General features: G+C 44.6%; 1 protein-coding gene across 2 annotated transcripts in view; it reads right to left on the reverse strand.

Moving 5' to 3' along the window:
• CHPT1 (choline phosphotransferase 1) overlaps positions 1-10,915 on the reverse strand; it is an 18,557-nt gene extending 7,642 nt beyond the window's left edge. For both annotated transcript variants that reach the window (XM_048960676.1, XM_048960670.1), the window contains exons 1-3: positions 10,591-10,915; positions 2,786-2,933; positions 1,660-1,801 (exon numbers count right to left, since the gene is read on the reverse strand). In XM_048960676.1, the coding sequence (XP_048816633.1) occupies positions 1,660-1,801; positions 2,786-2,933; positions 10,591-10,833 (533 nt within the window). In that variant the 5' untranslated portion in view covers positions 10,834-10,915. The remainder of the gene's footprint in view (positions 1-1,659; positions 1,802-2,785; positions 2,934-10,590) is intronic.
• Between the last annotated feature and the right edge of the window lie 4,611 nt (positions 10,916-15,526).

Genomic DNA, 15,526 nt, shown 5'->3' on the forward strand with positions numbered 1-15,526 from the left:
TAAGTTTTGTACTTAATTTTACAGAGACTCAGACAGTTGGCTGCAATGCAGCTCAAATTGAAGGCCAAAGATTTTATTGAGCCCTGGAGTATTCTATCTGTACAGCCTGGCAGTGGTATAATACCCAGCTGTGCTGATTCTTCTTCTTCCTGGCCATCAGTGCTGAGACTCATCAGTAATTTCACTTCCAAAATCAAATGCCATTAATTCAGGAACAGCATCAGTTAAAGCTTTCATCCGTATTATGCGTTATCATAGTTAGAGTAGTAGAGTATATAGTAGAGTATACTACCTTTATTTAGACTCTCACAACTATTCATTCTTAAGAGAGAAAAGAGCTTCAATGCCTTCTTGATACGGAGAAATCACTCTCACATCTTATGCAACGGAAGGCACAGAAAAGCAATCCTTGTTACAAAAGCCCTGAGTTTATGGCATAGTTCATGTCCATCACTGGACACAGTCCACTGTCACTTACAAGAATTATCCTTTCACCTATCATTCTAAAGCATCCCTTTCAGTCTACACCACAGAATGTCCTCTGGAGAAAAGCAGGATGGGTAAGCAGGTATAAGAGTTATGGTTTGTAAGGCCAGCAAATAAAAAGAGCTCTTAGCATTACTGCAGAGACAGCCTGCCTTTCAGATAGATACCAAACAGCATGCAAATAGCTGATCATTAGCCTGCATGCCCATTGGTGCTCTGATTTGCTAAGGTGCTTCTTGCAGGACAGAGCTCACTAGTACTCTAAGCAGGCAAGGATTGTCAGAAGGACAGCCTTCACCTCTCACTTATTTCAGATATAGCTGCTGAGGAGGTCACTTCTCATAAATCATTGTCAAAGTGCAGCTCATTGCTTAAAGACAGTAAAACACCATGCTAGGCACCATCAGAGCTGCAGGAGGGCACAGCATTCTCCACACTTTTGGGAGTTTAATCAAAGCTGTTATCTTTTACATGATTGTCAATGACCCCTCCTCCCACAGTTTAGTGAGAACAGAATCAATGTCTACAAAGTCATGAACAACACGACAGAATTCAAGTAGAACTGTGATCTAACACAAAACCTCAAGGACATCAAAGTCAATATGAGCCAGCAAAAACCCCAAATAAACCTGGGGTAATTCTCCAAGCACTGGCACAGTTCTGTGAAACTCCCTGCTTAGGGATGTGCTGGCTGCAGAAAGTTTGTTTAAAGGAAGACTGAACGTGTTCACAGAAGAGAAATCCATTACCATGGAACTCTGCTACAAATGCACTGATTCAGAATCCCCTGTGCTGGATCTGTTCCAGGATGGCAGGGTAATTACAATGGGAAGTATCAGAGATGCTTGCTCTGTTCCTACTCCTATATACGGTGCTTGGTTAAACTGCAGGCAAGACAACTCAAGTCTGTGTGGATAAATCTGCAAATAGGAGCTAAATGCATGCAGATGAAACACAGACAGCTAAAATCAACTACTAAAAGAACAAGTCTTGTACTCAGTATGACACAGCTTAAAATTAAAGTAAAACAGAAGTCTGCTAGGGCAAAAGGGAGACTAGGAAGCAGGTAACAGGAACAGAGAGCGTGGGGAAAAGAGAACAAGAAGAAATGGAAATCAAGTAGTTAACAGCCTCAGACATTGTCATATGCAGTTCTAGAAGGTACCTACTTACTTTCCAAACCTTAATGTGCCTGATACATATGTCTGCCAGTGAGCAGAATAGAACATGAACAGTCCCACAAAACAACAGAAAAACAACCAGTCAGGGTTTGTTCCTAGTCGGATTGCTATGCAGGATCCAAGGACAACAAAAACTGAAAAGCAGAAACGAACATGTTAGTCACATACCCTCTATGCTTGCAGTTAAGAGAAAATCACAAGGCATTTCAGGTCACTATAACAAGGTAAGAATATGACTGATACTTAAGTAGCTAACATCAGGGTCAGTGCTGGTGGGAGAGACCAAAACACAAGACTCCTTTCCTTCCAGGGCAAGTCCACACCCCTTAGCCTACTGCAGTCATTCTGCCTTTGGGCCTTATAATTTACTCTTCCTTATGGCACAGACATGAGCTCCAACAGAAGAGCTATGCTCAAAGACTGATAGTGCTTTGCTGGGAACTGAGCTGTAAAGAACACCCCAACTCTTCTCAAGGCCATTTAAACTGTCATAGAAACACAGGTATTGCCACAAACAGCAGCTAGGTTACAGAAAGTAAATCTGAGCAAGGCTTACTTTTTAGAAACTCCCAAACAACTTTTTTTAAGCCCATTCTTTTAAGGAACATTTATAAACCACGCTCCTCCTAATTGCCAGGCTGGATGCCCACAAAGGGTTTTCTGGCACATCTTACATAAAGCAGAACCCTTAGCTACATGTTCCAGCATCAGCCTTATAGGCACGTAAATCCTATTTATCAATTGTACCTTACTGGAAAACGTGAACTATGCATAATACAATCTCTAGCAATGCTCTTACTGTATATGTTGTTCATTATTAAGCTCAAAGTGCATGAAGATGTACAAGTAAGTGCAGACTGTGTATTACCCAACACCTGCTAAAAGTGCTTCTGAAATACCCTCCCTGATCTGGGATGCAAATGTCGAGGGCAGCCCTGGCTGCAGTGACTGGGTGAATGGAAGATGGTGAAGGGAACAAGCTGCCCTGAGCATGGGCCTGAACCAGACAATCTCCAGAGGTTCCTTCCAATTTCAACAAATGTGTGATTAATCAGCTCCTCTTGAAAACAGCTAACTTATTTTTACAACTAGGATGCGTAACAGTAGGTTAAGGCTACCTGTAGAAATTGAGTCGCAACCATGATCAAAGAGCTCTCCTAGAGGAGAGCTACTGTTTGTTCTTCTGGCTTGCTTCCCATCAATGGCATCCAGAGACTGGTAGATAAAAAGTCCTAATGCACCCAGGATGTATGCCCAAGAAGGTGCCTGAAAGAGATTCACATAAAAGGTCACTAGGTGGTTCCCAATTTCTCAGCCAATAATCTATTTAATGAAAGGTAAAATACTGTGCGGCACAAAACTGCTATATTCTGTATACAATATACTGTACTATTTGTGCTGAAAAAAAAAAGTTTGAAAGAATTAAACTAATCTTAAAAAAGAAAGTAGTATGAAGGCACTTAGGAACATCCTCAGCAGCTTAAATATTAGACATTTAGATCATTTGCTCAGATTTACAACGTACAGGTACTAAAACACATCACTAAATAGAGACGTCAATTCTTATGGAAAGAGGTTTTTTTTTCCAAAACAGAAAAACTGGCTATATGTGCATTTTGGAAATTGGATTAAAGAAATTTAACCACTCACTAAATTTCACAGAGCAACTCTCTACTTAACACTGACTCTTAGTTTCAAAACAAGCTGTGGATCAGATGTATTAACACCACTCTTGGGTTTGAAGGAGCTGCCCTACACAAAGTAGCTTTCAGAAGCATTGTTTTCATACACAGTCAGTATGTCCTCGTTAAGGAATTCTTTCTTACTAAAAATTACTTCTGAAACTTTTTGAATGAGGTACAGGTTACATTTTGCTTCAGTAAAACCCAGCAGTACCCTTAATATTCAAAAGTGCTGTTCATGAGAGCACCAAACTCAGGTATCAATGGTGGAAACACAGTTTGCAGATTTTAATAAGCGAACAGCTATAGGCAGTCACGAAGCTTAATTCTTTTCCATCTGCAGATAGGAGGTTGCTGCTGTGGCTTCACACCTCTGCAACTCCTCTCCTATAGTGCAAGTAGACCAACATGATTATGTGTATTTCAGAAAGCAAAGGCTATTAATTAGATTTAGACAATTGATCAAATGTCTCACCAAGGTGAGCTTTGTACATGCTCAGATAGATCTAGTGTTACTGTTGGGGAGAAGTCAAAAATGATAATTTCAGTCAATTTCTTGGGAGGGACAGAAGGCAGCAATAAGAATGACCATGAAGAGAGCCAGCCAACGTGGTCTTCTCATCACCATGCTCCACGGCTTCAGTTAAAGTTATGCCTTTACACTGACCATAGAACACATCTTGTATTTAGAAGAGGTTCAGTTCTAAGCCTGAAAACAGCAATAGCTTTTTACTGGAGACTTTCTCCTATATCAAAGACTGTCATGTTTTTTTTGTGGTGATGACAGCAATACATGTTTGATAGTTACCAGTGGAATTAGTTGAGTTGCATAGATTTCTTCTCTCTTGTCAGCCCAGCTCAACTAGAAGCTATTTTGTTTTGTGGAAGAGGTCTAAATGAGTCTGAATTCTTAAGTACTGTTTGAAAAACTTTTGCTCCTCTAATGAAGGAGGAAAGGCAGAGCTGTCAGCAACAAGAGGAGCCAATTGCTGCAGTGGCTGGGTCTGAAAGAGCTGTTGGGAAGGGGAAAAAGCTTGAGACTTTCACTGGTGCAGGCTTACCCGGTGCCACTCTCCACTGGGCAGCAGTAGATGCCTGGCAGCCCCCACTCCTGCCCTTGCCCCTCTCAGAGGGTTCTTTGCCACAGGTTAGCTGTTTCAAGGGGTGAAAGCACAGTGAGGATCCCAATGAAGTCAAAGATGAAAGCTACTGGAGCAGCTACAGGGGCTTTTTCAGGATCACTTTGCTTCGTGGAGAATATGAGATAGTCTCAAACAAGCCAGCTCCCAGCACAGATTTATAAAGGAAGCATTATGAGCAGAAAGCTAAGAGAAACTGAGTTTCATTCCTATCCTGTAATAACTGTGCAGATATTCCCAATTTTATCACCAATATTCCTTTGAAATACCACTGAGGTAGTTTGCAGGGTTTTATGATGTGCCTCCACACACACACACACAAGTTACATGAAGACAGCATTAGATCTACTGATGATTGTAATCTCAGGATTGAGGCCAGTAACCAGGTCACACCTGGCAATGCTTCCCATGCTCCATTAGGCTCCTCTCCTTTTGCAATATTCTTCCTATAACTGAGACAGGCTGATCTTAGTTAACTTGCTGAAGTCATGGGGTTCTTCGTATCATGGAGAAAAGCAGACTGTACCCAGTGCTCAAACACACTAGCCACATTCCTCCCTCCTGCCCTAGAACTCCACAATATAAGATACAAGAATTCTTGTTCATCGTAACATCATCTCTGTCTACCTTACCTCAAAGAAGCAAATTAACTTGAAGTCAGACCATTCTATTAGGTGTTTTGGCACTACAGTGGCTTTTGTCTATTTCCAAGCTATAGTACAGGCACAGCATCAAGAGTGCTGATACATGCTCTGCTTGCCTTAGAGATCTAGCTGACACAAATCAGAGCAACAGCGCTCCCAAACTAGAACCATCCTCTCCACCCCACTGCAAAGAGGGGGGAAGAGTTTTTGTTCTCCTGGCAGTGAGGATCATCTGTGTCCATTAACACCTGTAAGGGATGAGTTCCTTATAACTAAAGCTGCCATCTCCTCACCAGCCTCCTCACATGCCTGGCTCTCCATCCAGGGAAGTCCCCAGCCGCTTCCCACGTTGCACCCAAGCAGTTTGCAAATTAGAGAAGTGGGAGCATTTGAGAATGCTGACATGGCTGAGGAACTCAGTTGAAAGGTCAGGAGGCTCCCAGTAATCATCAGCTTTTCACTGATGAGGTGTTTATTATCTCAGCCCAAAGTTATATCCTGTCCAAGCAAATGCATTATTTGGCTACGAACATATGTTACTGTAACAGAGCTAGAATACAATACAAGCCCCAGTGAAGAGAAAAACAAACAAACCAACAAAAAAGGCTTCTCTGCTTGAATTCAAAAGAAGTCTGAAAGATTATACAGGATCTCGTCAACTGCAGATTTGGTAAAGGTCAGGTCACGTGCTGAACCCAGGGCTTGAAAATGCCAAGAGAATGCAGACATAGCATTGGACAGGACTGCATGGCACGCCTTGCCTTCAGGAAGCCGCACAGGTCCAACAGCAGCCCTTGTTTTGTGTCCCTGTGTGATGGCTGACCATGGAACAGCTGCAGGAGAGTGGATATGCTGAGAAGATCCCTTGCCACTTATTTCAAGCAAAGTTCAAACCCACTGAGTTGAACAGCCCCAAAACTGCAACATTTAAATATTCACCCACATCTCATTACTCACTACTTTTATCATAATGTAATTCCCTCAATTCCCATAGCACTAGTTCTAGCCTGTAGTGCCCCTTTCTGGCAGAGATGCACAAAAGGTCACTGGACTTCCTCCCTTTCCCCCCCAGAACTGGAGAATTTCCCTCACTTGTGCTCAGCATGAAGCCTTCAGTACAATTGTACTGACAGCAGCAGAATGAAGGGGGCTGTTTAAATCTGCATTACAACGGGGCATAAAAAAGAATAACCATAACACATCCCTAGAGCACTTTCTGCACAGCAGGGACTTCTTGCATTCCTCCAACCTTCTCCTCTCTCTAATAAGCTCCCTCAGGTTGGATATTAGGAAACATTTCGGTCCCTGGAGGTGTTCCAGAGCCATGTGAATGTGGCACTGAGGGACACAGACGAGGTTGTACAGCTGCCCTTCTCTGTTTGCAGTGTCCTCTGGGAAATTACAGACAATGGGAAGAAATGCCTTGAAAGAACACAAACAAGTGAGAACAAAAGAAGCCAAGAGCATGCAGGACAAATCTTTACCAGTGGATGAAATCCGCTCTAATCAGTTTTGGCCATTCTTTGCTTAGATCCTGCTATAGCTACTACAGGACTTTTTAAATAGATATAAGTTCAAAACAAAGAAAGGGCTGCTGTTAGTATGAAAACCCTGTGTTAATGGAGTAACTGCAGCTGCTTCAGAGAAGTTGGCTTGCAAGGAGTACTCCTTGTAGCAACAAAAACTGTTCACTACTACATGATGGGGATAAATGGCACTCCTCATCTAAAGTGTGCTCTTTCTACATTCCAATATTAGCACAGTGTCCACGCTGTAGGTCAGCAGAGATTTCAGTGAATAAATATTCTATGATTATTGTCAGATCACCCACTTCACTGATCTCACACTTCAATAGCACAGTCACTTTTTGTCATATCTAGGAAACCCAGCTGTGCTGTGATACACTGAGAAACCCAGGAGATTGTCAGCAATGATTATCATCCTTAGTTCTTCCTTTCAAGAGGAGAACGTAGGAGAATAAATCTGCTAAGGAGACAAAGAGTGGGTTAAAGGGAGATCCTGCTTCTGCCAGAAAGCATTACCTCCAGAATTACAGTATAGCAGCTATGATTGGTCAACACACCCAAGGGATGAGATGCCATCCTAGAGACCTAGATAGGCTCAAGCAGTGGGCCCCTGAGAACCTCATGAGGTTCAACAAATCCAATTGCAAGGTTGTGGCAACACTTATTATCAGTACAAGTATGGGGATGTAAGAATGGAGCACAGCCCTGCTGAAAAGGACTTGGAAGTACTGGTGGATGGCAAGCTGGGCATGAGCCAGCAAGGTGTCCTTGTAGTCTATAGAAAGCCAACTATATCCTGGGCTGCATTAAAAGAAGCATGGCCAGAAGGGTGAGGGAGGTGATCCTGCCCCTCCATTCTGCACTGGTGAGACCTCACCTCAAGTACTGCATCCAGCTGTGCAGCCCTCAGTACGGGAGAGACATGGAGCCATTGGAGCACATCCAGAGGAGGGCAACAAAAATGACCCAAGGGATGGAGGACAACAACCTCCTTGTTAGGACAGTCTGCATGAGCTGGGGCTGTTCAGGGTTCCAGGGAGACCTGAGAGCAGCCTTTCAGTTTCTAACAGGGAGCTGTAAGAAAGAAGGGGACAGACTCCTTAATGGGATCTGCTGTGACAGGACAAGGGGAAATTATTGCCAACTAAAAGAGGGGAGATTTAGACTGGACATGAGGAAAAAGAGAGGCGGCAGATGCCCCATCCCTGGAGACACTCAAGGTCAGGCTGGAGGGGCTCACAGCACCCAATCTAGTTGTGGGTATCCCTGTTCATTGCAGGGGCGTTGGACAACATGACCTTTAAAGGTCCCTTCCAACTCAAACAACTTTATGGTTCTAAGAGAAAGTAAGAAAGAAAAGAGTCTTCAATTATAGTAAAGAAGATACATCAACTCTGTACAGGGCATGAAATGTGCAGGCAGTGTCCCCCTGCCCCAGCCAGCGTAATGTGATTTATTTTTGTAGGTGGCTGTCCTGTTTTCAAACAGAAGGAAATAGGACAGACACTGAAAATCCACACATGTCGATTTTAGCTACTGCAGTGCTTGTGGGGTGTGGTCTGCTGTGACTCAGAGATAAAGAGGCTTATGCTGAAGGGTGCATTTATAGAAGACAGCGATACATGTCATGTTCCTTCTACACAGGAAGGCATTGCTCAAGCAGGCAGCATTTATAAAGCTAAAACATGCTGTTCTGGTCAGCAGCAAATTGGCATTTAGTAGCTATTGGTGCTGATGAAGATGCCAAATACAGTATAAGGAAATAGCTACTACACAGTAAGAGGACAAGGAAGCGCTGTATGGTTTCAGATGTCAATTGCATTGTGTGGGGCAAGGAAAGCATTATTAAACTGTGGAATTCACTGCAACAAGACATAATAGAATCTGAAAGCATTCAAACAAAGAATTTAAAAGGCAAAATCGAGGGGAAGTTGATCCACCAGTTGTTCTAAAGGTATCTCAGTAGAATCCCTACTAAGAACTCCCTGCTCCAGTCTCTGGGATGCACACACCAGGGCAAAGCACTCTACTCTCAGCATCTGCCACCAGAGGCTCTCGGGGAGCTCTGAGCCAGATGGACCTGGGTCTGACCAAGTACAAGAGAGCTGCCATCCATGGGCTCGGTTTTGCCACTTAACACCTAATTGTGTGCTGTGTGCTTCAGTGTTCTCAACAGGACTATTAAGGATGGTTTCTTCATGGATAGAGGAAGAGGCTCACTAGCACAGTGAGGCAACGTTTACATGCACCCTACTACTAGTTCTGCTCGTGCTACGCCCATCTTTAATACAACTTTCAGTTCCACCTTCCCCCAGTCCTTCCAGCCTGCACACTAAAAGCACAAAGCAGATGTTACAGTAGTACATATAACGCTTGGTAGTGCTGCAGCAGGCTTAGCTTTTTTTTAGAAAGCCATTCAGTCACCATCTTCAGTTGAGAAAGGCTGAAGAAAAGCATAAGAAAGATAATGATGGTGAGGGGAGCAAAAGCCAGGGCATACTCACAGAGCAGAGGCAACATAAGTTTTGTCTCTGCTCAAAGAACAATGCAATAGGAGGAGTATGCTTTTATGCTACACGCTTACAATTGATATACTCATGTCTAAATGGGAAAGTTTGGTCCAGACTGTATGTTCTCATAGAAATCAAGCTGTATGGCAATCATAAATGTTCCTAAAACTCAACCTGAGCTTTCCTGGAAGAAATAATTCCCTGAATGTCTGCAACATAACATTTTTGTGTGAGTCCTCAAAGCAAAAAATAACTTAAAATTTACTTGCTTTATGATAAAATATGTGCATGGCAAAGAAAGAAAAGCTAGAATGAATACCATGACACGCAGCTGGCACAGAACTGATACCTACATCACAACAGTAAGCTGAAGGTAGCAGCTCTACAGCCATTAGAATCATAGAATCACTGGCTTGGGTTGGAAATGACCTTAAAGCCCACCAATTCCAATGCCTTGCCATCGGCAGGGCTGCCTCCCAGCAGCTCATGCTGCCCAGGGTCCCATCCAACCTGGCCTTGAGCGCCTCCAAGGATGGAGCACCTCAGCTTCTCTGGGCATCTATGGCAGTGCTTCACCACCCTCAGAGTGAAAAATTTCCCCTGACATCTAACCTAAAATCTGCCTTTTAGTTTAAAGCCATTTCCCCTTGTCCTATGCCTATTAAACCATGTGAAAAGTTGGTTCCCCTCCTGCTGATAAGCTCCCTTCAAGTACTGGAAAGCCACTGTGAGGTCTCCCTGCAACTGTCTCTTCTCCAGGCTGAACAATCCCAACTTCCTCAGCCTGTCTTCATAGGAGAGGTGCTCCAGTCCTCTGATCATCCTCATGGCTCTCTTCTGGACTCACTTGAGCAGTTCCATATCTTTCTTCTGCTGGGGACCCTAGGCCTAGAAGACGACAACCTGCAGTTTCCAGCCCTTTACTCTCCTCTCTCTCCTTTCTCCTCACCGCCTGCAGCTGTGTACCAATGAAGCCAAAAGGGTTAGGCCAAGATGAGTTAGTTCTGACCTGGATCAGTTTCTTGATCTGACTGCTGCAAGCACCACTGCTGGCATGAATGGCAAAGCAATTAGGGACAAATAAGGATGCTTCTGTCAACAAGAATGCTCATGGAAGTATATCCAAGTTATATATATAAATCCAACTGCCAGCCCCCATCTCTTCCATTAAGATTTAGGCCCATCGGAACAACAGAACAGCCAACCTTTAGGACACAAAGCCCTCCACACAGAGGGACTTTCCCCTGATATTCCCCACTCCAACTACCACGAAAATTCCGTCCTGGGAAACTTCTAGGTGCAACCCGCACACCGCCCCAATTTCAGGGCAAACCCACCGCACCCTCCGCGGACACAGGCCCGGCTCTCCGGACTCTCCGTGCCGGCGGGGACCGGGGGAAGCCGCGTCCCGCAGGGCGGTACCTGCTCGGTGGCGGTGGGGCAGGAGGCGATGAGCGGCAGCGCCGTGAGGCAGTTCAGCAAGAGGCCGCCGAGGGTGATGGCGTTGGGGGCCAACCACGGCGGGAGCCGCTCCACCAGCCAGCCCCAGTAAGGTTGCAGCCAGGGCTCCAGCAGCGAGCGTCCGGCCGCGCTGTAGCGATGCTGCTCCAGGCGCTTGAGCTGCGCCGGGCTGAGAGGCGCGGGCAGAACCCACGGGGCGGCCATTCCAGACGGGCCGCGAGGCACCGGGCTCAAGCGGCCGCCACCGCCGCTCGGGGCGGGGCTGAGGCAGCGGCGGAAGAGGCCGACGCCCCGCGGCCGCCTCTCCTCGGAAAAACAGCCGCCCCCGCCGGGCCTCGTCAATTTGTCTGAGTTCTTTCGTCCTCCGCTGGGTTGTTTCTCTCACCTCGGAGCTCGGCCGTCTCCTTAGACGGGATCGCGGTGCTGCCCGCCCTGCGCCATTTCCCGAGTCTGCGGGCACGGCGCCGTGGGCTGAGCGGTCTCACCGGCCTGCGGAGTGTCGGCCCTGTGGCTGTGGGGTATCCAAACACTGCGTGCCCAGGACATCTTTGGCCTCCTTGGCCTAGGTCAGGCTCCACAGCCAACCTGGCCTTGAGCGCCTAGGGGGATGGAGCACCCACAGCTTCTCTGGGCAGCTCCTGTGCCAGTGCCTCACCACCCCTTGCGACAGATCTTCCACCTAACATCTAACCTGAATCTCCCTTATTTCAGTTTAAAACTGTTCCTGCTGGTTCTGTCACTAGCAGACCATATTAAAAGCTGGTCTCCCTCCTGTTTACAAGCTGCCTTTAAGTGCTGAAAAGGCCACAATGAGGTCTCTCTGCAGCCTTCTCCAGGCTGAATGAGTCCAGCTCTCTCAGCCTGTCTTCATAGGAGAGGTGCTCCAGCCCTCTGAGCATTCTCATGGCCCTGCTCTGGACTTGCTCCAACCGCTCTGTGTCATAGAATCATAGAATCATAGAATCATAGAATCATAGAATCACTAAGGTTGGAAAAGACCTAAAAGATCACCCAGTCCAACCGTTCACCTATTCCCAATAGCTCCTACTAAACCATGTCCCTCAACGCAACATCCAGTCTTTCCTTGAACACCCCCAGGCTCGGTGATTCCACCACCTCCCTGGGCAGTCCATTCCAGTGCCTGACCACCCTTTCTGAAAAGTAATACTTCCTCATGTCCAGCCTGAATTTCCCCTGGCGTAGCTTGAAACCATTCCCCCTGGTCCTATCCCTAATGACACGAGAGAAGAGGCCGACCCCCAGCTCACTACAACCTCCCTTCAGGAAGTTATAGAGAGCAATAAGGTCTCCCCTGAGCCTCCTCTTCTCCAGGCTGTGTCCTCCTTGTGCTGGGCGCTCCAGGCCTGGATGCAGTACTTCAGATGGGGCCTCACAAGAACAGAGCAGAGGGGGTCAATCACCTCCTTCTCCCTGCTGCTATTCCTCTGCTGATTTAGCCCAGAACACAGTTGGCCTTCTGGGCTGCAAGCACATGCTGCTGGCTCATGTCCAGCTTCTTGTCCATCAGGACCCTCAGGTTCTCCTCAGGGCTGCTGTTAAGGACATCTCCCAGTGAGTACATGTATCTGGTATTGCCCCGATCCAAGTGCAAATTAATCCATTGGGGGCCAGAGGCTGTGGCCTTTTGGCCGGTCACAACAGTCTTCTGATACGGAGCAGTTTCCTGTTACTCAGTGTAAGCCAGTTCCCTTTCTTTGATGAAGCCAGTAAGTTTTTGAGCACGTTTTTCTACGGCAAATGTCAGGAGTGCTTGACATACACAAAATGATCTTAGAATCATTTCAGTTAGAAAGGACATTTAAAGGTTACCTACCTTAGCTGCCCTGCAGTGAAGGAAACAGATGAGTGTACCTTATGTCCAAAATACAGTGACAGTGATTGGGGATTAGGGCTGGAGCAGAAAAGAAAGGAACCACAAGCAAATGGAGGGATAATGCAATAACAAAGTAAAGATTCAATGGCAGCCAAGCAGAGAAGGGCAAAAGCATACACAACACTTATATTCAATGCCTGCCAGATCCCCAGGACATTGGAATCACTGGTCTTGAAAAAAGGTGAAACTGCTGCTTTGAATTCCTTGAGCATTACTGTTGTCAAGGAGCATAAGGGTATTGGTATTTAGAGAGATCGCTCAAGCTCTTTTCAAAGCCAAGAGGAAAAGGAGAAAAACAGTTTTTTGAAGAGTTGTAAGTGAAACACCACTGCTTATCCATTTTTTAAAAAATTATTATTATTTATTTATCATAAAAAAGATAGGGACTGAGTAGATTTATTTATTATTGAACCCAAAAAGGGACTTTGCATGTGTTTTTTGGTTAGCTTGTTTATTTTAATATACTTTGAAAAGTGTTCCATAACAAAACATAGAACAAGAGAAGGTAGAAATCAAAGTGGGATGTGTTCAGGTTTCCAGAACTTCCTCAGTATTCAGGATATGCTTTTACTTTCTGTTGTCTGCTTCAGCAGAACAGCAGCTTTACTTGTCAGTCAGGAAAGCAAGCCGTGAACCCAGTGACCATAAGTATTCTGTGCTTAAAATAGAATGCCTTTTGCTCCAGAATCTCAAAATACAACAAAAGGCATTCTAATAAGTGTCATTTTCAATGCTCTGTTAAAGTTAGCTATACTACGTTTTTCCCTGTAAACCAAGTACAAAGTACAGGAAACTTACAGATGTGCTTTTTTATTTTATTTTTTTTAATTATTTTTTTATTTTATTTATTTATTTTTTTTTAAAAGGAATATTTAAAAAGAAAATCTGTCTCTCAGTCTGGATTTCTGAATGAACTCTGCCCTGCTGAGGCCACATCTGAAATACTGGGCTCCTCAGTTCAAGAAAGACAGGGAAATTCTAGAGAGTCCAGCGGGCCAGAGATGATGAGGGGCCTGGAGCATCTCCCTTACGAGGTCAGGCTGAGAGCCCTGGGACTGTTCAGCCTGGGGAAGAGAAGGCTGAGGGGTGTCTTATCAATGCTTATAAACACTTATGGTTGTGGAAGTCAAGTCAATGGGGGCAGACTCTTCTTGGTGACATACAGCAATAGTACAAGAGGCACTGGGTACAAACTGGGGCACAGAATGTTCCATACAAACACAAGAACTTCTTTTACTGTGAGAGTGACAGAGCACTGGAACAGGTTGCCCAGAGAGGTTGTGGAGTCTCCTTCTCTGGAAATATTCAGAATCTGCCTGAATGCTTTCCTGTGGATCCTACTCTAGGGAGTGTGCTTTGGCAGGGGGTTGGACATCGTGATGTCTAGAATAAATTTTGAGTCCTTACAATTCTTTGGTTCCATGATATCTTGATTCAAGCACTGTTTTTCTCCCACTTTCTTTACTTGTGTCATTATTGTCAGCGAGGAAAACTGGCTGTGAACTTTCCATGCAAATGAGAGTCTATCAAGTTCTGCAGATAGTGTTTAAGACAAGATGCTTATTTATGTAACAGAAACATTTACACTTCAAGTGCCCTTTCAAGGAGAGCCAGCCAAAAGAAGCCAGCAGGGCAAAATATTTTCTTCTGGCTTCTTTAAAAATAAGTACCATATCTTTTTATTAACTTTGATTTCTCTTTCTTTGTGTATGTGTGTGTATGTACACGTATGGGTTGGCCTTCTTATTCCAAGCAGTAACTTTCCTTATCCTATTTCAGTCAAGCTGAACATCAAAGGAGAGTTTTCAAAAGTAGGAAATTTCTACCAACGTTGTGAAAGTAAGTGGAAAAGAGAATCCTTATAAATTGTGCTACTGGTGGAGATCTGAACTGTAACCTCAACACCAAATAGTTGATGGTGAGTGCAAATAGCAAACAGGTAAATAGCTGAAGACTAAACTAGTTTCACATATAATTAAACTTCAGGGAATACAGCCATAAGCTATAAAATCACTGCCAGTTTCATTTCTCCTGGACCTCCTGTTTTTTGCTGTTACTCTATATCACATGACCAGGTTTTATTTGCTGCCCTTTACTCCTAGATCTCTTTCATGGTCACTGATTTCCTGTAAATCCCATGTGAGCCTACCTTGGAGAAATTTCCTCTTGGTATCACTGGGCCATGTCTTCTGCAGCATGATATTCTCCTGCTGCTCCCATTCTCTCTTGGTCATTTTGCCTGTAGTTTTTGCAATATTTCCTTCACATGAGCTGGTGTTAACGTCAGATTTCAAAATTAATCTTGTTTGTCACTTCCCTTCATCTGTTGAACACCATCCTTGGAGAATTCCACCAGGTGACACATCGTAAATCAAAAATTTATTCTCTGTTGAAGATTCTGCAACCTGCTAGAATTTCCTTTCCTATCCCACTCAATGCTGTAATTCCTCTTAAAGTCATATTCAAGCAATCCTTAATCCAAAGGCTTGACTGGTTATCTTCACTAATGAAAGTATGAACCTACAGCATACTAATACTCATCTAAATTCCAGCTACGGCCAGATACCCATTATTTCTTGCTGTCATGGTGCATCTCACTCAATGGTAAATGTCAGGCAATGCAACTCAGGAGGAATTAAGGCCATGTGAACATCACACTTAGTGTTCACTCAGTGAAAAGTAGCTTAGTTCAGCTTGTCTGCCAGCACAGTTGCTGTCTGGCACAAATTAGAGAAGCTAATTCCATCACCGAAGCCCCAGTGGAAGGTGAGGTTTATAGCTGGCCACCAGGTTATTGTATGTGGTATGTTAAGGCAGAGCAGGCAAATAAATGAACTGTAAACTGGCTATGCATGTATTCCTTTGTTTAGTGAAAAGCACAACCTCACTGCAGCTATAGCTTTGGTGCTGACCATAATATATCCAATTAGACTCATACTATTTCAAAGGAAGGATGAGATTAAAGCTATGTGGCATATATTCAAACTGACCCTCTCCCCGTGC

The sequence above is a fragment of the Lagopus muta genome, chromosome 1 (genome assembly GCF_023343835.1).
Source record: "Lagopus muta isolate bLagMut1 chromosome 1, bLagMut1 primary, whole genome shotgun sequence".
Taxonomy (NCBI): Eukaryota; Metazoa; Chordata; class Aves; order Galliformes; family Phasianidae; genus Lagopus; species Lagopus muta.